The sequence below is a fragment of the Paroedura picta genome, chromosome 5, assembly GCF_049243985.1.
Source record: "Paroedura picta isolate Pp20150507F chromosome 5, Ppicta_v3.0, whole genome shotgun sequence".
NCBI classification, from domain to species: Eukaryota; Metazoa; Chordata; class Lepidosauria; order Squamata; family Gekkonidae; genus Paroedura; species Paroedura picta.
In genome coordinates, this window is record NC_135373.1 from 90879347 (window position 1) to 90904979 (window position 25633).

At 40.4% G+C, this 25633-nt stretch overlaps 1 protein-coding gene across 3 annotated transcripts in view; it reads left to right on the forward strand.

Annotated features, from left to right (window-relative positions):
- TMTC3 (transmembrane O-mannosyltransferase targeting cadherins 3) overlaps positions 1-22211 on the forward strand; it is a 36642-nt gene extending 14431 nt beyond the window's left edge. For all 3 annotated transcript variants that reach the window (XM_077338983.1, XM_077338984.1, XM_077338985.1), the window contains 8 exons: positions 130-382; positions 5017-5165; positions 10622-10742; positions 11339-11450; positions 13465-13568; positions 14266-14435; positions 17345-17571; positions 19410-22211. In XM_077338983.1, the coding sequence (XP_077195098.1) occupies positions 130-382; positions 5017-5165; positions 10622-10742; positions 11339-11450; positions 13465-13568; positions 14266-14435; positions 17345-17571; positions 19410-20230 (1957 nt within the window). In that variant the 3' untranslated portion in view covers positions 20231-22211. The remainder of the gene's footprint in view (positions 1-129; positions 383-5016; positions 5166-10621; positions 10743-11338; positions 11451-13464; positions 13569-14265; positions 14436-17344; positions 17572-19409) is intronic.
- The last annotated feature ends 3422 nt before the right edge of the window (positions 22212-25633 follow it).

Sequence of the window (25633 nt, forward strand, 5' to 3'; positions counted from 1 at the left end):
TCAAAGATTTCCCCCCCACTTTCTTTCTCATCTTAAATTCCTGTGGCTCTAAATCAAAATCTGCCATTGCGGTATGGAACTACCTTTTAGACGGTTTGGAGTGATTGTGTGTGTTTTTGTTTTAATTAGGTTTGATAACCCAGCTGCTGTAAGTCCCTTTCCTGCAAGACAGCTCACTTTCAACTACCTCCTTCCTGTTAATGCTTGGTTGCTTCTAAATCCTTCAGAATTGTGTTGCGATTGGACAATGGGCACCATACCGCTGATAGAGACTCTTCTAGATGTAAGGAATGTTGCTACAGTCACCTTCTTCTGTTTTTTGGGATCTCTGCTCATTTTCAGCCTCCGGTATCCTGGGGATTCCTCTAAGACTGTACTAATGGTAAGTAAGAAAGATGTTCCATGTACTAAATCTAAAGCATTGAATAAAAGCAATGTTTTACTGTGCACTAGAATTGTGCTGAAAGAATAGATTGTGGCCAACAGTGACACAAGAAATCTATCTTGACCATTTTTGCTAATGTATTTTGAGTGTAGTCACTCTGCCTCCATTGCTCATCCTGTCTCAAAATTGCTGCTACTATATATAAACAAAACTGTAGAATACATTCTTTACACCTAAGTAAGAGACCACCCCTTCTGCACACAAATAACATAGCTCTTTATAAAAAAGAACAGTGCTATGAAGGCTGTGCATAAGTTTGCTTCCCCTCTAACCGTTGAGGAACCAATTGCATATCAAGGCTAGAATGAGATGTATGGTTGTAGTTATAATAGTGCTGCCCTGTGTGAACACAAGCAGGTAAATGGTAGTTGTGCATATGATTCTGCCATTCAAGGGATGTGCACACCAAGAAATAGTTTTTTTTTTAATTTAGATTCATTTGGCCCAAATAATTTCAGCATACAGAATCATCTGAATCCCGTTTTTGATACAATTGATTCCACTTCATTATAATCAATGAAGTCAACATCAATCTAGCCTGTCACTATATTCAATGGTCTGGAGGCTGTGGTGTTTGAGGTAGAGCCAGATTTGCAGTCTAGTTCAAAAAAGATGGTACTAGGGGGTTCAAAGAAGGTGCCCTCATCTGTTGTTTCCAAAGAGGGAACAATACATTATTATTACATTTATAGACCGCTGCTCTGTGAACAGGCTCAGGGCGATTTACAGCATTTTAAAATTCAGTTTAAAATATAATAAACAATAAATGCATCATAATGCTCCGCTTTTCTGCTACTTCTCTATGTCCAGTGGTGGGATTTTGTTCTGGCCTCCGCCATAAGCCTGGTGGAAAGTGTTGTTTGCAGGCCAACAGCACAAGGCAGTCCAGGCTCAGCAGAATGTCTCAGAAAATATCTGCAATGAAGGGGGGGGGGATTTTTGCAAGGTCAACCCCAGCAGCAGGACCGGTGCAGTACTGCCCTGAAGAACCAGTGCCACTGTGATAGTGCCCTCCCAACAGGCCTGAGTTAACATCAGAGAATCTCTGGAATAGAAACTGAGAAGGAGGGGGCATTTCTGTAGAGACAGCAGAACCCAATGCCAAACCGAATCACAATATTAAGTGGCATTGCAGTGGTCCTGCTGCCCTGGATTGTGGTTACATGCTGAAACTCTGCCAAGCTAACATTTGCCACAATGGGGCACTTGGTTCTGCTGAGGGCACTAGTACATTAATTGCAGTGGTTGCTGCAAATTTGATGCTTCTGCCTCAAACTCACACCCCCAACAGACCACTGAATACATTTATGCTAGATTTCCCATTTACCTTAATGGCTCCACAGGTTGTAATGGAGCCAAATTGAATTGGGAAACCAAACCAGCATTGATTCTACTTTATTTTTGGTTTGGCTGAAACTTATCACACACCTGCATCAAAGACCTGTCTATTTGGAGGTAGTTTCCCCACCAGAAATCATAAGATGTATGTTCAAATGCCTTGAAGCTGATGGCCAGTCTCATAAGGTTGTCATACAGGAAAGATGGCTGTGTTATAATTCATTTCTTTAAAAATAGGTAACATTATTCAGATTAAATTAGCAGGTTTAGAACCACTATTTAGAAATCCTGAGTTTTGTTCAATATCTTGATTTAGAGGTGAAGAAGATCAGAGAAAAATAAGTGCCACATTCATAATCTGATGTTGTCAGTTTATAGTTTTCCTACTAAGAAGTCCGGTGTTTTCATTCATATCCCATTATATAAAGGATCCATTTTTATAATGGAACCTTTCTGCAGACTTCTTTATTAAGAATCTCCATCTGAAAAGCTGTTCAAGTGGACTGCTAGACAAATCAAATTGCCTCAAGGGCCGTTTACCAGAAAATAGAAATGCATTAGTCTATATTAGCATTCTTCCTTAAAGTGCTGCTTAAACTAGTTAAAACAAGGTAATGCAATTCTCCCCTTTAATAGCTGTTGCGAATGGACTGAGTATATTTACCTTGGGGGCAAATCCACCAGGGGGTCTTGTGTTGTCTGGTCTCGCTATTATAGTGATCAGTTCCTATTGCATCTGTACTGTTTTATGCTCCCCAACTCAGCATCTTTGTTTCCTTGGTTCCAACTGCTGAATGTCTCCAAGTTCAGTGTACATGGAAGTTAGATTGGAATCTGATGAGAATGAAATTAAACCCCTTTCATTGTCAAGTTTGGCTGCATCATACAAATTCTTGATGTCTATGCTCTTACGTAGTTTGCGGCAGTGGTCCCCAACCTTTATTAGGCTGGGGACCGGCAGGGCATCGGGCCGCGCCCGCGGGGACCGCGCCCGCGCAGGCCACGCCCACGCTTCGGGCTGCGCCCGCGCATCGAGCCGCACCCGCCGATCGGGCCGCACCCGGAAGCCACGCCCGCGGATCGGGCCGCGCGGGCGCAGCCCGGCCCCGATTCCTTCTCCCCGCCCTCCCGCAGTAAGTAGCTTCCCGGGCCGCAAGCTTGCGGCCTGGGAAGTTTTTTACTGCGGGGGGGGGGCGGGGAGAGGGAGCTGCGGCCCGGCGCCATGGCCTTCGCGGCCCGGCGCCGGGCCGCGGCCCGCAGGTTGGGGACCACTGGTTTGCGGTACTCGTGCATATAGATTGCAATACCTGTTGCTCTGTTCCTTATCAAGTTTCCCAGAATGTTGTGTTTTGTTCTTGAACATTGCAACAAGTAGAACTGCCTTAGTTCAGCACTCAAGAAAAATGCCGCTGTAGCTATCAGGTTGATACATAGTTGATTTGTAGTCAAGATTATTAGCGGCATATGTTACATTATGCCTACAAAAAATGAATCATGTTCTGCCATTTCTTGGCATATATATGTACAGTCTGCTTTGCCGTATCACTTAGTGTTTCTGGATACTGCCTGTAGACTTATCATCCCTTTGTAACACAAAAAAAATGGCTTTATCAGGCCAGTGATGTCATGCCTGTAGCACTGGAAACAGAGTGAACATTAGGAGTGAGTGAGTGCATGTGTGTGTGTTCATACACTTGTCCTAGAAATTGAACCAAAATCGGCAAGTGGTAAGAATGCTGAAAGCTACTGTTACCTGAGGATTTTAACTAATTTTAATACAGGAGCAGTCCCTGAGGTGATCCAAGTAATCTGGATAATCTTGAAGGATTATGAAGCTTTTCTTGCTCATTTTACAGCTCACTTGTTTTGCAGCTTTGACATACTGCAGGAGTGGTATTCTAGGAATGTAACTTGCACTTCAGATGGATTTAATGCATTCATGTTACCTGAAGTGATTATATGGGACACTTCAACAAGCGTGACAAGGAGTGCCGTTTAAAGATCTTTAAATTAAACGTGAATACCTTGTCAAGGGATTTAGAGGCCTTGTAGGGTTAGGAGAAGGCTGAAGAAAATGATAAATCTTTATTTAGCACCAAGGAAACAAGCATGCTGGGTTTGGAGTAATTTAACACAATTGCAAGTCTTGGGGATTCAATACAGCTTGGCCTGAGGATGGGGACAGATCATAGAACACCCTCTTTCCTTGCCAAGCATTCCCCTTGGTTTTTCCTTTAGCAAACACTATTGGTGTGTTTTTACATTTCTTCAAGTTAGAGATCTGTGTGGCTTTTGTTCTTTTCAAAAGCTTTTTAGTTCAAAATTTGACAGGGATTTGGATCACCAAAACAAGACCATGCTTGACTCTTCCCTGCCACTGCCTGGATGCTAGAGTACCTAAAAACACACACACACACAGGAGAGAACATAGACACTACATCATAGCAAAAAGCCAGAGTGTGATTGAGGATGCTGTGTATTTCAGGAGTTGTCTTTCCCATTGTGGCCAATTCCATATAGTACTCCAAGCAGAGAAGGCAGTTCCAAGCTATTGTTAATATAAAGCCAATGAACACACAGTAACTGGTCCTTCCTACTATCATGTGAAGCCTGAGGTGGGGACATATGTGGCCCTGGACACATCTTCTAAAGGAAAATGCAGCTCCATCCTACATGAGAAGTGTATGTCCTTAAATCAGTGCAAGTCTCAGTGAAGCCTGCAAGCCTTGGGCATGAGGAGGTGTATAGCACAGATTTGCTGAAGCTAAGCAGGTCTGGCCATGCAAGTGACCTGAACAGGAGACAGTTGAGTACCTTTATGTAAGCTACTGTAAGCTTTGTGGGGGCAAAGGAGGTTATAAAACTGATGGCATATTCTATCAGGAAGCCAGTTGCATGATGTAAATCATAAGAAATCCCTATATTTTTGAAAGGTTCTCTGTAAGGAATGTCTGATGTATTTCACTTATTCCTTGTATTGTTTCTAAATGTAATATACAATGTTTTGCTTTACTGCAGTTGATATATAGAGCAATGTGGTTGATAGCTAGTGAATTATGTACTCAGTACATACATTCCACATTCGATCCTCTTACTTGTAGAACTGAAATTTCTCCTTGAGCTGCACTAAATATAATTTGGATTTCTTAAATAACTGTGTAAGCACTCTTAGCTCTGAGTTACTAGTTAGTGTCTGTATGTCTTTTTGTTTTGTTTTGTTTTTGCTTTTTTAGGCACTTTGTTTAATAGTGTTGCCATTCATCCCAGCATCAAATCTTTTTTTTCCTGTTGGCTTCGTAGTAGCAGAGCGAGTGTTATATGTTCCCAGCATGGGATTCTGCATGCTTGTAGCACATGGGTGGAGAAAGCTGTCAAGCAACAGGTAGGTTAAAAGTCACAGGGGGTGGGGTGCGGGGCAACGTGGGTTTGGATGGCAATTAATGTTGCAAAGTTTCATGCATGGCAAGCTGTCTCAATGGCTTACTCTTCACTGGCTTTACCATCTTATTCCATTATTAATATGCAGTAAGCATGTGAAGAAAACGTGCATACTACACACTGCCTTGCTCTATACAACTTCATTTGCAGTAAGACAAGGAAGCTACTCTTAACAGATGTCCTCTCTGTGAAATATTAGTTTCTCCCATGAAAAAAAATTGCTTTTAGCTGACCTTGTAGTCACATGTGGCTGTAGTGCTTTTTTAAAAAATGAATGTTGTCTTTTTAAAAGGACACTCTCTGATTAGGCAAGGGGAGCTTTGACCCTTGAAGGTGTATTCTCTGAAAATCTTAATTCGTCTTTAAGGTGCCAGTGGACTTGAATCTGACCACTTTTGTTAAACAGTCTTTCAAAATGTTTATGTAGCTTTTGTCCCACATATCAGCTGTTCCTGAGCAACCAAAGAAATACCAACATTAACCCCACTGTTTCAAGTAATGTGTCAGTTGAAAGAATTTGAAATAAGTAGGTTGAGTTTTTATTTTCATATATAATGCTCTGCTTTTCTGAATACCAATTATGCAGTACCAGTATGGTATGGACAAGAATCAGCAGGTGAAAAGATGTCTCAGTTGACCGATATGTAAATTTAATTTTACAAAAAGAAATTACATGGTTCAAATCTATGCTTGTCCGAAGGGATAATTCTGTTTTAAATGACCACTTTTAAATTTCTCAGTTTACACTGCAATAAAATGTTGGTCTGAAGTAGCCAAAGTTTGAGCCCAGTAGCACCTTTAAGAGCAACAAAGTTCTATTCTGGGTGTTGGCCTTAAACGTGCCACTGGACTCAAACTTAATTCAGTTTACATTGGTTCTCCATTAAGCACTATTGTCTTTATATCTTTGTCACTAATTCATGGGATTCTTAAAGGCATAGTAACCCAAATAGACCAGATTGCCAAATTATGGTTTTGTGTGATTTCTAAAACATCAGGCTCATATGCTTTCTTTGTCCTCTACATGGGCCTTTCCAATTTCCTGTTGGTTGCAAAGCATGATTAGATATTTGTTCATATTGGTCAGAATTGTAAACAGTAGTGTGATCATTTTTGAAGTTATAATTTTGAGAGTAACTGCAAAATTAAATTTGCCGGCTTGATGACTGCCAGGTGGCATGAGACAGCATTAGTAGAGTTAGGGAGAAAATAGTAGTGAGCCTCAGAATTGCTTCATGGTGCTCAGAACAAATACTATAAGCCAGGGATGGCCAAACTGTGGCTCTCCAGAGGTCCATGGACTACGATTCTCATGGGCCCCTGCTAGCCGTGGTTTGTTAATTCATATGTATGGTTAATGCTAAAGAGGGTACAAAAGGAAACTGCAAGGGAAAGGCACATGACTTACTCCAAATAATTATTTGAAAGTTTATTTGAACTGGGCTGCGTTCACTCTTCACCACATAATGGTTTTCTCCATTCATTGCAGTAAAGAGACCTTGTCTCCATCTGCAGCATGAGGCGTGCAAATTGAAATGCAAACAAATGTTGGGTGTGTGCTAAAACACAAACCGTAGATCAAAGTGCACAGTTCAAGTTTCTGAAAACCAGATTTATCAGTGACTTCCTTTTAAAGCCACTCCAATTGCTTTCCAAAGATGTATGTGGGGCAAAGTTATTTATTACAGCTTACTAATTACACTTTTTAGCCTCCCTAATCCATGTAATTATTCTTATCTCCCTATATCAAAGAAACAAATGATTAATGTGAAGGGGGGGGTGTTTTCTATTTAAATGAATAAGAACAAAAGTAAATGTTAATTGGCAGAATTTATTCCAACAATGCCAATGCTTTTCTCCAAAGGGTGATGCTATTAATTGCTGATTCTATTCAAGGAAAATATTTAAAAAAATAAATTGCCATGCATGTGATAATTAAATGTGACACTCTCATTGTTTCTTTCATGATCTCGATGACTGAAGTACGCGTTAATATCCATGAAAGCCACAAATAGCTTCTTCGATATTTCAGTAATCCTTAACCAATAGGGTATTTTTTTGCCTGGGTACTCTAAACTCCATCATTTTAGCAGTGACCTTGACATATGCATGAACGCAGATGTGTGTACAATACAGGAACACTTCCCAGAACAAGTTAATCCTCTTGGAATCCACTCTCAGAAACTAGGGAATCCTGTGCATCTTGCAGCAGACTCCCTTCTCTCACTCTTCTCTGCAGACTTTCCCTAGGGTATGTAATAGGACCTGATTCTGCACAGTTGAGCTGATTCAAGGCAGAACCAGCAGGCATATCTTCCTTCCAAAGCACTTTGTCCTGGACTAAGTTCTTCAGGTGCAGCCATGGATGGTTTTCATGTCTGCAAAACTCACTGAGATTGCCACTTAGTGCTAGTGAATGCGTTTGGGCAGATTTGTGTCATTCATTAGAAGACGGTGCTGCTGTGCAACTGTGAGCACTACTTTTTTCTCCAGTAGGCATCAAGAAAACACTTCCATAATGGTTGGGTTATGAAGTTCTGGCATTGGTGAATCATGCATTTTGTCTGTACAGGATTATCCTCTACTCTGTGGTTGAACTGTTCTGTGGTCAAGTTTGATTTACTGCAGATGTTAAGTTCATTAGGAATCTAATCACTGAAGCCACTAATTTTGTTACAGGCCCCAAATTGTAAATTAGTAGACAAGTGATTGAAAATATAATAAAACTAGTTATAAATATGGATAGTTGTAATTTGTCACATATTTAATGAAAAGATTCAAAGTTTAAATTGGCCATATGTAAGTAAAAGACACATAATAATATCACCACCTTTAATTTATAGCCCGCCCTTCCTGGTGTATCAGGACAGGTAGCAGCAGGTTTTATACAGTTAACTGAACATTCAGTTAGTTAAGTTAAATTAAGAAATTATATTCTTAAACCACCTTACTAACCTTATGAATGGAGCCCAATATTTTATTTATTTTTAATTTATTACTTAAAATTCTTAGCTGCCGTTCCCGGTCCTGCTGCCTCACAGCAGCTTACAACAATGGCTAAAACGATAAAAGATAAAACACAATAAAATTTCACCCCCCCATGCCAACCCTCACCAATCTGAACCATTCCTTCCACCCCTTGGTTGCCATCTCCAGATTGTTGTTCCAGTCAGACACTCAGACATTTTGTTGAATTGGTTGCTGTTTTGAATGGCCTGTACAAAATTTTATCTGTTTAAATATTATCATCTTTGACATACAACTATCACCTCATGGCCATGTTAGAAATTGGTCGTCACTGTCAGATGAGGCCATGTCCAAAGACATTTTCTTTGACCCAAGTGATAATTCAGAGTGAGCTCTAAGAATAATGTCTCTCTTAAGATGCTACTAGGAAAGTTTAAAAAGTAAAGGTAAAGGTATCCCCTGTGCCAGCACCGAGTCATGTCTGACCCTTGAGGTGACACCCTCTAGCGTTTTCATGGCAGACTCAATACGGGGTGGTTTGCCAGTGCCTTCCCCAGTCATTACCATTTACCCCCCAGCAAGCTGGGTACTCATTTTACCGACCTCGGAAGGATGGAAGGCTGAGTCAACCTTGAGCCGGCTGCTGGGATTGAACTCCCAGCCTCATGGGCAGAGCTTTCAGACTGCATGTCTGCTGCCTTACCACTCTGCGCCACAAGAGGCTCTTTACTAGGAAAGTTAAAAAGTGTTAAATAGCAGGGTGCTATTCCTTATTTTCAGATGAGAGGTGCTGCTCATCTTTTAAGTTGCTTTCCCCACTATGTGTTTGGTCTGGCTTTGGAAGATGTCCTTTCCCCCCTGCTTCTACATAGCACCATTATACTCTCATGCACCTTGACTTTCCTGGCTTTCATGCTGTGTTTTTTGAAAGGTCACAGCAGAATCTGCTCAGTGGGTGGGATAGTCTGGCTCTTTCATGATCCTGCCGTGATGCGATTTCTCTCGCCTACCATAGTAGCAACTTACTTTCCAGCACCAAATAGCTATATGTTAAAAAAAACAAAACAGTAGACCCATTTCTTTAGTGTTGTAATGCTATAGAAATAAAATTGTCAATTACCACTTTTTAAAGGAAGATCCTGTGTTTGATGCATGGGGGAGGACTGAGGCAGTGGAAATCTGGGGAAACCTTTTTTAGCATTGTGTTTAATTGGCGGCCCCCATGCTAATAAGAAAGCCCTAGTGAACCATCTCCATATGAAAATCCCCTTGGGATGCCAGTGAAAACTACATCATGATGGAAAGCACTCAACTTCTCAATCTACAACATTTTATTGCTACATATAAACTGTGTGCTTTGGCTACTAGGGACATTGATGTGGGGTAGGGTAGGGGAGCAGGGATAATTTACTCAGTGAAGGACTGCATTATTTGGCAAGCATTCTTAAACAATATGGCTAAATTGAGGACTTGCTGTGGGGAAGCTGTTTTGGGTGGCATCCCTATGGCAGGAGTAATGCATGCTCTTTCTGAGAGGAGTCTAGTTGGTAGTTTCATGTATTAGGAAAGTATACAAAGGGGACTTTTTTGGTGATCAACATTTTGATGTGATCATGTCTCATGATCACTGTCTATTTAGGAAAGACTGCTGGGCAGTTTCTTTTAAATGGCTAGATCTGCTTTAACTTACCCTCCTTCTGATTCCTTCTTTAAGCTGGATTCCTTCTATTAAGTTGGTCCTTGTACTTCAAGCACCCTCTTCTCTTGGAGATAGGGCTGAAGAGTAATAATGTAACAATCCTTCCTGGCCTTCTGAGTTCTTCAACAGATGCCTGTCTTCTCCCACTACTCAATGTCATTTCTACTCTTTAACCTTTTCTTGTGTTGTCCGTGCATAAAGCAGATTATAAAGCATCTGGGTGATGACTGGTAAAATGATGAAATAGCAGTACACATAAAGTACCTTTGGGTGATCTTGAGCCGCATTTTTCATTCTAACCTAACTCACAGGGTTGTTGAGAGGGTAAGATAGAAGGCAATTATGCACCATCCCTCATTTAATTCCTTGGAGAAAAGGTGAAATAAAAATATAGATGTGGTACTTGTTTTAACAGTATTAGAGCTAGTCAGTTGTACGTCATAAATAAGGAACAACAATAAGGAACATTTGCACTTCTTTCTCCAAAGGCAGCTGCTACTATTGTAATGTCTAAAGTTGTGCTAGCATTTTCCAGGTGCTTGTTTTCTCTTCCAGTGAGGTGCTTAAACATGAGCAATAGATAAATCAAGTTGGAGATGACCAGCAAAAATAAGCAGTGTTGTTTAAGTTAAGACTGAGATATATTTGGAGATGTTTTCAGCCAGTAGTTCACTGGGAATGTTAAAATAGCATAAAGTATATTTTTCACCTCTTTCTGTCTTATTTTGCCCTAGTGTGCTAAGAAAGCTATCCTGGATTGTTCTGTCTCTGGTGTTGTTCATTCATGCTTTAAAAACACTGCAGAGGAACTGGGATTGGGAATCTGAGTATACGCTATTCATGTCGGCTTTAAAGGTACACCTTTATTTCATTCATCCTTCTCACTGATATAAGAGATGAATGACAGCATTATACAGCCAATGCAATAAAGATGGTATATGATACATGTATTAGTGCTGTAAAACTAGATTTCAGAATGAAGCCATAAATAGGACCAGGCCACTTCTGTTTTGCACAGAATTGTGAGCTCCTTTCTGACTATCCACAAGATAGGAGCCAAAATAGAGGGTGCAACTCTTGAATTAGACAAAGCTAGTTTCAGTTTAAAATTGGAGAGAAAATAAATGAAAAGTCAGAATTTATACTTCATAAATATCTCTTGATTTTAACAGATTGGTTTATGGTCTGCCTTAAGATCACTTTCTGCAACTGCGAAGTGGTGTGTGAATATGTTGGCTTAGTCTGGCTTAATGTATGCATGTTAGATTTTGCAGAGTACTTTCTAAATTGATTAGCTTGGCTTGAAAGACTGGCAGGAATTTTAGAGGATATGTGGAATTGTTGTTGACATGGGGGCTGTGTGGGGTTTTTTGTTTGTTGTTTTTATGTATCACGTGGATTTAAAAGTTGTGGTATGTTTGATAAACACTATGTTTGTTTTCTGAGATCAGGTGAATAAGAACAATGCCAAGCTCTGGAACAACGTAGGTCATGCTTTAGAAAATGAGAAGAACTTTGAGCAAGCATTGAGATTCTTCATACAAGCCACCCAAGTTCAGCCAGGTGAGTTGGAAGCAGTTGTTTGGAGTGCCTAGCCCAGGACATAGAGCTTGTACTAGAGCAAGATACTGTTCTTGCATGGTGAATCAGCAGGTATACACCCTTGCATAATGCAGGTGCAGCTTGCTAATTCTACATCCTCAAATAACTCCAAATCAACAATAGGGATGTAATTTCAAAAACCCAGAGAAATGGGTTTTCTCTATTAAGCCACTGTAAAGTTTGTCTTTCAATGCTATTTCTCTGAACTAAACCATGGGGCAAACAAATTACATTTGCAGCTGGCATAATGCATTCTTCTGGCATAATACATTTTTCAATCAGTTAGGAAATCTGAGATCCTAATGCATGTATTCTAGGAACCGTTTATAGTTACGCTTAATGCTCATCACCTGCAAAGTGTATTAGGTTACACTCAATAGCATATCAGTTACCTTGGATTAGTTTCAAAACAAATCTGTGTGATATATTCTGTTAGCATTCACCCATAATTTGAATCTGAATAGTAAAACTGATAGAATTTAGGTTGTGGCACTAAAATTTGTCTCTTATCCAATTTCCTGCGATGTTTAATCTTGCCCTCCAGTTTGTTCTTTAAGGTTGACTTTGGTTTCTACTCAAAAGCTTTAGAACAGGCAAAGGGAAGAATATAAAAGCAAAGCCTGTTATAATTACATAACAGCTGTGTACCTCCGTATGACAGACTCTTGGTATCCTTTTTAGGCTTTAGCATAGCAACACTAAGCTGCTGTGTCCCAGGTCAATTTTGAAGAAGCCACCTCATGCTATCAGTGCTTATTTACTACTTGCAGATTGCATATGCCCTGTTAATTCCATTTGTAGTAACTCAAGTTTCTTCCTTGGTTTTCACGGAAACAAGGCATCTTGGTCCAAAGAAACAGTAGAATCCAAACATCCTATTCCCCATGCAGTGCTGTAGGCCAGCTCTCTAGAATTCTTCCACTGTCACATCCTGAAGATCATCTTTGAATTCAGCTTCTCACTCAACACTCCAGCATGAGATGTAAAGCAGCCATTCTGTGAGAATATGCCATCCTTGGCACCAGTCTGAGGGTCTGAACAATAACAAGGCACGCAATATCAGTTCAGTGATTGAAAGGAAATGGAGTAGTTGGAATCTACTTTAGCTTTATTTTTAGGTCATTCACACAAAGCATGTGTCTGAGCAATGGCCCCTCCCCAATTTTATGGGTAGAATCATGGTTCTGAAACTTGCCTGATTCTCTGTTCCAAATATAGCTCATTCTCAATCCAGAGTATTCCTGATTTGAGGGAAGGACTTCTCAGAGTATTTGGGTACTCTTTATATTTAGATGCACATTAAGAATGGTTTGGTGACCCTCGTAAATGATCCACACTGGAACTGACAGGTGAGGATTGGGAAAGGGCCAGGATGGTCATGTGATATTGGCCAAGATTGTGTTTGCGTAGTATCTCAGTTATTATTTTGCTGTTTAGTTGTGTGTCATAGATGAAGAGTTGGTAATGGAACAAAACAGTTATGATGATCCTGGCAGAGTTCTTCCAAAGTAAAACTGGTTAGAAAGTACTTGATGGTAAAAAATGCTGTCAAGTCACAGCTGACTTGCAGTGACCCTGCACAGTATTCAGGGCAAGATATGGTTTACCATTGCCTGCTCCTCACTAAACACATCATAGCAATTCTAGTTGTGGACTCTTGCTGCATGTGAAGTTATTGCATTGGCAAAGTAGCCATATCTATCAAAGAACGAACCTCACAGAGTGATAAGTTTAAAATGGACCATATTTTAAAAGTTCTTTTTGTAGTGACTTAGCTTCTGCTTACCTTTACAACTGAAAGCAATAAATGGGAGAGTCTGTGGTGCCGTTTTTTACCTTTTTGTCAGTGAATGAACTTGCCCTTTAATATTTCTTGGTATGGTACTTAAGATAACTGTTCACTGTTATTTCTCAGGGAAAGGTTTTTAGAACAAAAATGAAATACATGTCTTTTTTCCTTTCCTGTAATTCGCAGATGATATAGGTGCCCATATGAACGTAGGAAGAACTTACAAAAATTTAAACAGAACCAAAGAAGCTGAAGAATCCTATTTGGTTGCAAAATCGCTGATGCCACAGGTAAGAAGCAAAATCATTTCTAAACAGCAGTTTGCATGAGAACGTTCAGTAGAATTACAGAATTACATTTAAAAAGTTGTGGTATTACAAAAGCAGCATATAACATTTTCCCTGCCATATCGGTTGTTTGGGACAACTACAATATCCTGACTTAAAGATATCAGATGGACTTTTCTGAAATTTTAGGCAACATCTTAAATTATAGTTGGTGCTCAGAGTATTTGTGTCAAAATTTATCAAATTGAAATGAAAAGTGGTAGCTTTAAGCATGAAAATTTAGCTCTCATCAGCTTTGTTTTTCAGGTTTGAATTAATGCATTAAAATAGGCAATATGACAAATTGTAACAAATGGGGTTCTCAACAGAAAAAAAATTAGATACCACTGTTTTCCTTTTTGTTTCCCTCAACAATTTCATGGCCCAGAAATGTGCTCATATATGGTCTGCAGGTCTTACATTGCTTGCCTCTTTGGTAGAATATTTGCTTTCTATGCTAACAAAAGTTTGTCTGCAATTCAAAATAGCTTTGTTTTGTAGACTTTCCAGTTTCAAAACTGGCGGGGGGGGGGTGAGGGTAGGAAGCCCTGTTCACAAAAACCTGTTCAGTACAAGTTTTTGTAGCTGCACTTCAATATGTTTCTGATTTAATAAGCTCTAGTTGATACCTGTTGACCTGATATAGTTTTTCTCCTGTCAGATTATTCCAGGTAAAAAATATGCTGCACGAGTTGCTCCTAATCATCTGAATGTTTACATAAATCTTGCAAACTTGATTCGAGCAAACGAGTCTCGCCTGGAAGAAGCAGATCAGTTGTATCGCCAAGCAATTAGCATGAGGCCAGATTTCAAACAAGCATACATTAGCAGGTATTTCTATATTCTGTAAAAACACTCTTAAATGGAACTCTGAGCACCCACATCTTACTTCCCCAATGGTTCTTATTCCTATAACATCAAGGAGATGCTCAATCTGGTGTATAAACCTCCTCTCTTCTTCCTTGACTATTCTTACCCTATGAGGTGAGTTATGTAGAGATGGTGACTCGCCCAGTGAGATTCTTGACAAAATCATTCCTTGAACCTGTTTTAGTGCAACTAGACCTGAATCATTCCTCACACCATGCCAGGAAGCCTTGACTGATGCCCTCTGGGTGCTTAAAGATTATCTTTACTTACAGTATTTGCTGGCGTATAAGACTCCTTTTCCCCCCTGAAAAACATGCCTCCAAGTGGGGGGGTCGTCCTATAAGCCGGGTGCACTTCAGTTGGGATAGACATAGCTGCCCATAGTGGCCCATAGTACTGTAATGTAATGTAACAAACGCTATATTTTGAGTGGAAATGTTGGGGGGTCGTCTTATACGCCCAGTCGTCTTATACGCTGGCAAATATGGTATATCAAAGATGCTTTCAGGTTTTGACAAGATACATTGAGCCCTGTTTACCCCTGCTCCTATGGCAGGCCGCTTGTGCTTGAGCAAAATGCAAGCTCAAAGAAACCAGGATTACAACTTTATCCCCATCTTTCCTAAGTCTACAGGAAAAGGAATTGAATTAGTCATCTACATAGGCATTTAGGTTAAACCTAAACCAAAGTTTCATATAGATTTTTCTATACAGCTATACATTTGCCCTATTAGAGTCCATGTTGAAAGCAATAGGTAGTATAACAGCTTAAATGTGTATCTGGCTTTAAAAAATACTCGAAAAACATTAGTAAGATATTTTTCGGCTCAGATAAGCTGAATACACAAACCCAGTTAGGAATGGACTATTAAAGGGGCCAGCTGAGTGTTACTTCTTCCAGCCAACCATAAGAAAAGAGGTTCCCCAGAGAGACCCCGTGTAAGATTTACAGCAGAGCTTGATAGACCTGCCGATCTTCAAGGAGCTGAGCAAGCTTCAACCCTGGAAAGCCAGTGTGTGCTTTGCATGACACTACAGTATTGTTTGCATTGATTTAATGTATCTCTATAGGAAATGAAATGTCCTGGCAGATGATTTCATTCTCTTTGCACCATTTATTTCTTAACTAAGCAGTGAACAACATTTAGAAGACTCTGACAGATATTTTATATAGCCCAGTTGGACATAAAGAGACATTTTAAGAGTTCAGATCTTTTTTTATACCGAGTTTGTGTTTTCCTTCCAAGATACGAAAATGTACATCTTAGTTTTAGCTGAACACACTGAACTCGTTTTCCCCCAGGCATTGTTAAATGAGCACATTTCACCTGCATGCTAGTAAGAATTTTCTTCGAAAAACATGTTGTTTAAACTCTTCAATGATTGCTTCTGCCATATAGTCAACTGAAATGAAAGAAAATTTCAGAAAAAGAGAAGCAAATCAATTTTGGATTAACAATTCTGGCATGGATCTTGCAATCACACACAGCCTAACTTGTTTAATCTGTAGGCTCTGGTAGAAAGCAAAGTTAGAAAGACCTCAAGGGAGGAAACTCTCTGTAATGTTACCTGAAATAGTAAATATCACCAGGAAAATTCATTATGAGAAAAACATATAGAAAATCTATAATTGGAAAACCAATATGTAGGCTGCATTTGGTATGTGAAGAATTGGCAAAAGAATTAAGAATTGTAAGAACTGCAGGAGACTTCGTAGCACAGGGAAACAGAAAAGCTGTTCTTTAGCCAGTGGGACATGTAATGGCAAGAGTTAGAATACTGGACTAGACCAGGTTTGAATCATTACTTTTCTTGCTGCTTGACCTTAGGCTAGTCACATACACTCAAGCTCATCTATCTCATATGGTGATTGGGGGAGTAAAGTGTAGGAGAGAAGAATTATGTAAACTGCTTTGGGTCTCTATTGAGAAAGGCAAAGTACAGATACATTTATTTTTTTTAATATTCAAACTGGGAGATCAACTGTTGATAAAATCAAGTCCTGTAAAGAAAACTCTTGATTTGGATGCGTAATGTGATCTGAAATGGAAATCCCCAGCAAATGTCTGATGAGAGTGATTAAAATGTGGAATTTTCTGCCAGAGAATGTAGTGATGACCATGGGAACACCCAGCTTCAAAAGAGGATTAGATACATTAATGGAGGATAGGTCTATCAGTGATTACTAGCCACTGTGACAGAAGGGAACTTCCACATTCACAGACAGGTAGCCTCTGAATCCCAGTGCCAGAAGATAACGTTAGGGGGGAAGGTATTGGCCACTGTGTCCTGTGGTTGGCCCTCCAGAGGACTTGGTTGGCCACTGTATTTAACAGGAAGCTGGACTAAATGTAACCCTGGTCTGATTCATCAGGGCTCTTACATTCTTAAGAAACACAACAAAACGAAATCAGAGTCCAGTGGCACCTTTAAGACCAGCAAAGATTTATTCAAGGCGTGAGCTTTCGAGTGCAAGATTCTTAAGAAAATTATAGTTGTGAATTGCTGGTGTTGCCATCTGTGCCTTCAATGTTGTGTGCTGCTGTTCCTTCTTGGGACTTTCACTGATTATTCTGACAGCTTTGCTAAAAGTCCAATTTGCAACACTGTGCCCTTTTCTTTATCCTAGGAAGGCAGTCTAGCAAAAAGAGCTTTTACTGCCTGCCCAGCACCATCTGAATTGACATTGCTGTGGAGCCAGCTAAAGAGGCATGTCCTGCAGAGTTATTCCCACAACTCCGTTCTCTGGTTCCTTGTTCTCCCCACAGCATAACTGGCACAGCACTTACCATTCTGTATGCTATTTGCACAAAATAAATATCAAACAGTAGGTAGATGAATGAGAAAAAATAACTTTGATTTTTCAACAGGGGTGAATTGCTTCTAAAAATGAACAAACCGATGCAAGCTAAGGAAGCTTACCTTAGAGCCCTTGAGCTGGATAGGGCCAATGCAGATCTGTGGTATAACTTGGCAATTGTTTACATTGAACTGAAAGATCCAGCAGAAGCTCTGAACAACTTCAACAGGGCATTAGAACTGAATCCGAGTCATAAATTGGCACTGTTTAATTCTGCACTGCTGATGCAAGAATCTGGTATGTTGGTTCAATTACTGCTCATGTATAAGAGTTCAACTTCTTGCATTTTGTATTTACCAAAAGAGTACATGAATATAAGATGAGCTTGTCTTTGAAGGGCCATATTGTAGAAACCTATGTACATAATAGCAAAATCTGCCCTCCATCTGTGGATATCTAACTCTATGGTTGGGGTCACTGACACTAAACAGATTTTTCTGCAAATGAAGGGGGACCAACCCCGTGTTTTAAGAAAAATCTGAAATTGTAAATAAACCAAAAATACATGGGAAAGTTAAATTCCCTCCCCCCAAAAACAGCATTGGCTGTCCATGCGCAGCCAGTTCCCCACAGTAGGGAAGTTCTCTGGCTGCCATAGTGTCAGAACACAGGGAGGCTCTCCAGCCCTGGCCATTGTGGTGCTGGAGGATGATGAGGAACCTGGTGCTGTGCCTCGCCCATCAATAGGGAAGCTGCTGTAGGCCCAGAGCAGCTTCCTGATACCACAACTGCTGCACCTGGTAAGGAGGGGGGGAGGACTAGTGAAAGGGGTTAACAGACAAGGGGTGGGGGAGATTGACAGAGGCAGTGGAAGGCAAAAAAGAGGATAGGTTGATGGGGAAGGAGAGAAAGAGAGGGGGTAGAATGAGAGGGAAGGGCTAGTTTGATTAGAAGGACTGGAGGGCAGATAAGGGGGGTAGATTGACATGAAAGGTGGGGGGGCAAGAAAGGGAGTGAGGTTGTTGGGGAAAAGGAAAAGAGGGATGATAGTCTGAGAAGGGAGGGAGAAATAGAGAAGGGTATAGGTTGACTAAGAGTGGAAGAAAGAGGGGAGGTTTGTTAGACAAGAAAGGAGAAGGAGGGATGCACCCTCCCTGCACGTTTCGTGCAGGTCTCTATATCTACTAAACTACTGTATATACTTGCATATAAACCGAGTTTTTCAGCACAGCTATTAGCACTAAAAATCCTCCTCTGCTTATACGCGGGTAATTGAAATAACAGCCTGCTCCCAGCCAGCCAATCGTAGCATTGCCTTTGCAAGCTGAACTTTTTGCAAGTGAGATAGTTGCTCCCAGCCAACCATTGCCTTCTGCAAGGATCTTGAAAGCTGAAATTCCTCTGGCAGCTTGTAGGACATCAATGGTTTGACTGAGGGATTTTTATATTTTCTCCCCTTTTCCTATTATTTTTGTTTCTGTGGGTGGGGTGGGTTTTGGGATGCTTTGATATTTACTGTTTCTTTCTCCTAGTGTTTTTTTTTTCCCTTTTATCTGAGGAGCAGCATTGTTTGCCTTTTCTTCTTGGGGTTGTGGTTCTTTTAAAAGTTGATTTTTTACAGTTCTTTCTTTCAGTTTTCAATGTCACATTTCTTTATTTCAGTGTTTGGCACAAATTATTCAATTTTCCTTTGAATCATTAGGCTTTAGACTCCCATTTACATGATGAGTTTCCATATTAATATAATCTGTTTCCTGCTGAATTTTTGTGAGACATAGGCAGCTGATAAACCTAGGTTTTATTTTTAGAAGTATATGGTGAAGTTGAATTAATATCATAATTGCAGTAGTGATACTATATGCTGGATTAATGTTGGCCATTATATTGTTGGAAGGTCCAACACAGATAGCGTAAGGTAGGCTTTATGCTGTATCTAAAACAGACTATTGGTATAAATGTAGTCTTCTGTCACATATGCGTGCATATAATACCTTTGAAGTCCTTATTCTAAAAATAAAATTCCCTTAGGAATTTTGCCAAATGTAAATAGTGATCAGTTTAGAAAATATACTAATATACATGCTTGTATCTATGCAACTGAAGGAAAATCTCTCATATATCTTCCTTTACTGTAGGTGATGCTAGACTAAGGCCCGAAGCCAAGAAGCGGCTTTTAAATTATGTAAAAGAAGAACCTCAGGACGCAAATGGCTATTTTAATTTGGGTATGTTGGCGATGGATGACAAAAAAGATGCTGAAGCAGAGACTTGGATGAAAAAAGCCATAAAGCTACAAGCTGGCTTCCGCAGTGCTTTATTCAATTTGGCACTGCTTTATTCTCAGACTGCAAAGGAGTTGAAGGCTCTGCCAGTCCTGGAAGAGCTGCTGAGATACTACCCTGAGCATACCAAAGGTCTGATTTTGAAGGGAGATATTTTGATGAACCAAAAGAAAGATATCAGAGGAGCTAAGGAGTGCTTTGAGAAAATTCTGAAAATGGATCCTAACAATGTACAAGGGAAACACAATCTCTGTGTAGTTTATTTTGAGGAGCGAGACTTATTAAAAGCTGAGAAATGTTTGGTAGAGACCCTGGCCTTAGCCCCACACGAGGAATACATCCAGCGTCATTTAAGCATTGTCCGGAGCAAAATTGCATCGTTTGGTACAGGGGAAGCCTCTGTGCTTCCCACAGAGAAAACTAACGCTGCACAAGGGGGAAAGGCCACAATTGCAAACTTGAAAGAGGTAAAAAATGAACAGAGAACCACTCGGACCCCAGACAGTAATAATAAAAGTAAAGGACAAGGAAAAGCCAAAAAGCATGATGAGAAAAACAACACAGACAAAGAGACAAAAAAGAAATCCACGAAAGAAATAAAAGACATAGAGAAAAAAAGGGTTGCTGCTTTGAAAAGACTCGAAGAGATTGAACGTATACTAAATGGGGAATAAGTTCTTGGGGATTGTCACCTTAATGCTGGAAGCTGATGCTACTTCAATATTGCGTGTATTGAGTAAAAATGACCAGTAGGTCCTTAAGAATTTGGAAGGAGCAGTGAAAACATATCATTACTTTAAAAACTGAGGGAGAAAAGGCTATTTCTGCTATGCAAGGAAAATAACCTGTTGTGGAAATCATGGATTTTAATAAAGTGTTTCTGGGTAAGGAAGTGAGCATACCTGGCAAAGGAGTTTTCCAGTGATAGAAATGGTAACTTCCATACTAAAGGCTGCTGTATTGAACTTATGAACCTAGAAGCAAGACCCATTGAACTCAGCAATGCTGGCTTCAGACTAAGAAGTATTTCAGGTGGACCGTGCCTTGCAGTGTTTGGTTGCACTGTCAGAGAGAGGTAAAATGCTAGGCGGCACATTTAAAGGGTATCTCACATGGTGGTTTCTAGGCTGACTTCAGGGGGCATTTTTCTGGCAGAAGTGCTTTTGGGAGTGCAACTTTAGTTTGAATTATTCTCTTTATTTCGGTTTACATATAAAATCATTGGTGCTTTTTTAGCTATATATTATGCATCACACTCACCTCTTTTTAGCATTATTCATGTTTCAGAACATGTCAATTGTTTAGTAGTGGAAGATACCATTCATGCTAGTCATGCATGCACCAATTTTATAATTTTTCAGCCTATATAGATCACACTAATGGTTAGGTGGGTCCCTAAATTGGGGAGGAGGAGAGATATCTAGAAAACACTCCCATGCTTTTGGAAGTTCCTTGGTGATTGATTAGGCTCCAGTGGTGTTATGTTTTATATAACAACTGTGGGTGCTTGTAGATGAACTGCCAGTCAGCCTGCTATCCTCACTGGATATGAAACCTCCAGATTTCTTTCTTTCTCAATTTTTGTGGGAATTTTTGGCTTTTTTAAATTTCGCTTTTTATTTAAATTCTTTTTAGGGGAGTAACATGACACACTCCATATTGTGTTCCTTTCTCACAAATGGACTCTGATATCGTACATTAAATGAAAGGAAAACTGACACTCTTATGATCAATGTAATAATGCTTTGAATTTTGGAATCTTCCATATAAACGTGACACAGCTGATTGTCTGCAGTTAATCACATTTCTGTTATAGGTACTTTTTCAGGGGGGGAACTGATGGCCACTTCACATGAATTCCTAAAATGTTGGCGTTTTTAATTTAAAATATTTATTCTGACTACTGCATTTCCAGCTCATTTACACTAACATTTTTTCAGAATGAGGATTCATGTCTTATGTGAAATATGGGTTGATAACTTCTTCAGTTTTACATCTGTGATTATGCATATATATCTTTTCTCTTTAAATATATTGCTGGATTGCCTAAAACGTTTTTGTGTTCCTTTTACTGTTGGCTTCAAGTGACTTAAATCCTGGGAACTGAAGAAAAGTTTACACTTTTCAAGATTTTTAGCTTAAATAAACTGGGCTACAGTCTGGCAAGTCTAGATAAGCAGGAGAGTTTGTGTATGCAAAGCAAGACTTATAGCTTGGTTTATTTGGCCAGGTTTGATATGGAGTTAGCGATACCCTTCCAGTGTTTTGCTGTGGGTGGAAAACAAATGTGAAAGTCTCACCACACCCACAGAGCTAGTATTGTGCTTCCCTGTATTTACATGTAACGCACATGTATTTCAACATCCAGTTAATAATACTAAGATTCCACAGCAAGTATACTAACTTCTAATTCACTCTACTAAACAGGCCATAGCTGGGACATCTCCTGTCATTCAAAGAATGGCTCAAGCTATATTATCAGGGAATTGGTACTCTTGGAGTTCAATTCAGTGGATGAGGCCTCAATGAACTTCCATGATCAGAAGCATTATGTTGATCTGATCCCACTCTTATATTCTTCAGGCATTGACAGAACTTTGTTTACTTCCTACCACTTGTGAATGACACTGAATAAAAACTTTACCATCCTGAGAAGCTCAGCTATTATTTTCTATCCCTTGCAGTTCTGAAGATAAGCTTGAAACAGTCCCTGTGATACCAAAAAAACAATGAGATCACAGCATTGGTTTTGGTAACTCCTGAGTTCTTTGTGTTTATTCATACATAATCTTTTTGTGGATATAACATAAACCAAAAGAACATGGTTCAATCTGGTGCCTGACAAAAATCTAGGGGCTTTTCGCACGCCTTCAAAATCGCGGTTTCTACAAAGTCCCTCCCCCTGGTTCTCTCCTCTGATCTTCCAGCAAAGCGATCGCCATTTTTTTTTCTCCGAGCGAGCGGGGATAAACGCACCAGCGAGCCTCTTTCTGTTCAGAGGCTTCCCTGGCTTCAGTCCCTCCTCTTCAGTCACTAAGCACAAACAAGAGAAGCCCGTTTGCTGATGTATTTTCCCTTTATTTTTTACACATTCAGCCGAAAATCGGGCCCGTGAGAGGGGGGGGGGATTTTTTTTTCACTCGGAGGGAGCGTGGCAACGAATAAATGACAGCTCAAACACACCAGGCAGCTGGATGGGTCTCTCCGTTGCAACGGGTCTGGGTTTTTTTTTTTTTAACTTTCTTAAAGGGAAAGGGGCTGTTTGGGAGCATGCTAACGGCTGCCCATTGGCTGCTTGACGGCCAGGGGCGAGACGAGCTTGGCAATAGCGCTTCCTTTCTAGCGATTTTTGCCGAGACCGGAAGCCTGTGGGAAACGCTACAAAACGCAACTGGATTCCACTACAAAGGCAGGTATGCATAACGACGAATTCCACTATTTTAAATGGCGATTTTTCATTCAGCAACCAATTTGCTACAAAGATCCCGGTGCGGAAAGCCCCCTAGTTCTGAAAAGATTAGTTATTTGGATTGATTATAGGAACCTGTATTCTAGGCTGGCTGCCAGTTTGTTCTTTTTCACCAGTGGGAGCTTGCAGGGACAGGCCTTTGCTATTCTATTGCCTCCACACACCCCATAACTAGAAACTGGGCTGCGGCTCCATCACCCCCACCCCAGTGCCAGAAATAGGGCCAGGGCAGGCCTATACCATTCCATCGCACCTCTCTTCTCTCCCCCCCTCCCTGCCCCATTGTTAAAATGAGAGTACTCACCCCTCTGGACTCCAGTTGCTCCTACAGATGATGACCTTCCCATCCCCTCCATGCCCATTTTTGGCCAGTGGGGGAGGGGTTGGCATGCCCATATAGTCATATCACCTGATATATATTTAAAAATATACTTTTAAATTAACTCCCATTCAGTAATCAAAACTCTTCTGGGGTAGAGCATCCAAAAGGAGGAAAATAACCCCTCCAGTGCTGTTTCCATGTTCAAAAAATGGTTTGGGGAAGGAAGGCAGGAATCCTTCCTTTCTTGTGGTAGTGTTGTGAGCCCATTTGTACTCCCTTAAATTCCTCAGCACTTTGAGAAAGCAATGCAAGAGATGTTTCAGAGGTAGTTTGTTATTGCCTTCTTCTGTGTAATGGCCCTTGATATTCTTTGGCAGTCTCCTGTTCAAATACTAACCAGAACAATCCTGCTTACCTTTCAAGATCTGAAGAGATCAAGCTAGCTTGGGCCGTATAGTAGGAAATATTACGAATCCTCTGTTGTACAGAAAGTCACCTAAATTCTGTTGACGTCAATAGAGTGCGAGAGGTTTCATGTATACTTCATGGAGCTAAACACAATTAGTCTTGTGTGTCCTGAGATTGAGCTGCAGGGGATCATAGGAGACACTCAGATCCAGCTTCTGTTCTTTGGGCTAATTCTGAAGCCTGTCTCAAGGCCAAACTACAAGTTTAGGATTGTGAAGAGTTGGGTCTGAGTTTTCTGAAAGTACTGCACAGCTACAGGGAATAGTTGTTTTCTTATTTTAATGTAGGAGAGCCCAAATGGGCTCCAAACACTATCAGATGGGGGAAAGGGCTTCTGTCTTCCTCTCCCAAACCATTTTCTCAACATAAAGGCCATGCTCCAGCGATTAAAAACTGAGCATGTAGTTTGTCCTAGATTCCTCCAACTATAAAGTAGGAGTACAAGTACACTTCCATTTCTTTATGGGATCTGAGAAAGGACACTTAAAACACTCCCAAGAACTGTATCAATAACATTGATCTCATAAAACTGACCTGGGGCATGTAGAAAAACAGTTTTTAAATGGAAACCTTTCCATTTAAGTATGTGATGTGGAAAGGAAAAAGTGGGACCCCAACCGGATGTATGCCAGACCCTCAGTTGTAAACCCTGGCAAAGCAATGTGCTTGATTAAGCAAGACTTCCACCTTGGGAATTGTTTTGTATGTTTTCTACGAAGCACTCAGCACATGGACTGGTGTGAAATTATGGGCACAACCTGTGCTGCGTTCCTAGAATTGAATGGGAGCTAACAGGGTACCCAACTCAGTCCTCAACAATAAGGAGTTCTAGTAAGGAGCATATTTTCCAGCAACCTAGGCGCTTTCCAAATGAGACCGTTGTTGCATAAAGAGTTCTGTGAAAATGGGTCAATAATAATAAGAGGCATTGTAACTTGCATCAACTCAGCATGATGTTTTTGTGCCCATCATCCTCTGGAGAGCTGTGATATTTTAAGCTGTGACAGCCACAGTACCATTTTATGCTTATTCTTGTGCATAACAGGGGAGAGACTGGAGGAAAGAATCACAATTCTAGGAAGCAGTACTATTGTACATGTCATTTTGAGTTTCCAAATATTCTCACCTTTGTTTGATTTGAGTTATTGATAGCTATATTGTAAATGTGGTACTATAGCTCTTACAAACATATTTTGCCAAGCAGGAAAGGCTAGATGCAAACACCTCTAGCTCTATGGGGAGTGGTGACTAATCTGGTGCAATTAGAAATGCACGTAGCCTTTAAAAAAGAGAGAGAGAACGAGGCCCAGGAGTTGGATGAAAGTGGAGATCTGTATCTGTCATGATTTGAAGTGACTTTCTCCATATCAGCTTGCAGCATTAGCAGCTTTTGGTATGTGGGTGTATCGCTGTAAAGAAATACTGAAAGCACGGTGCCAATTCCAGAAGCATTAAATGACTTCTGCACAATGGTTAAAAGTATGCACCCTCTCATTAACAGTCAGCGGAGACTTGAATATAGCATGTGCAGAACTGCAGGGGTGTGAGCGGTTGGAGGAACTAAGAACATGAGGCAAATTGCCAAGCTATAGCCTCTCGTCTTAAGGAGAAGAGAGACACAAAGGAGAAAGAGCAATGCAATGCAGGTTGCCATACCGCTTAGTAGCTAGAATTTGAGTCTGTGCTGATGTAATATGCTGTGAAAAAGTAAAGGTGAAACAAGGCATTCAATATGGGAACCTTGTTGCATGTTGGAATTGAAAAGATGGCAACTTGTATATGTAGCCTTAACAAAAAATGGGGGGTTGGTTTTTGCCA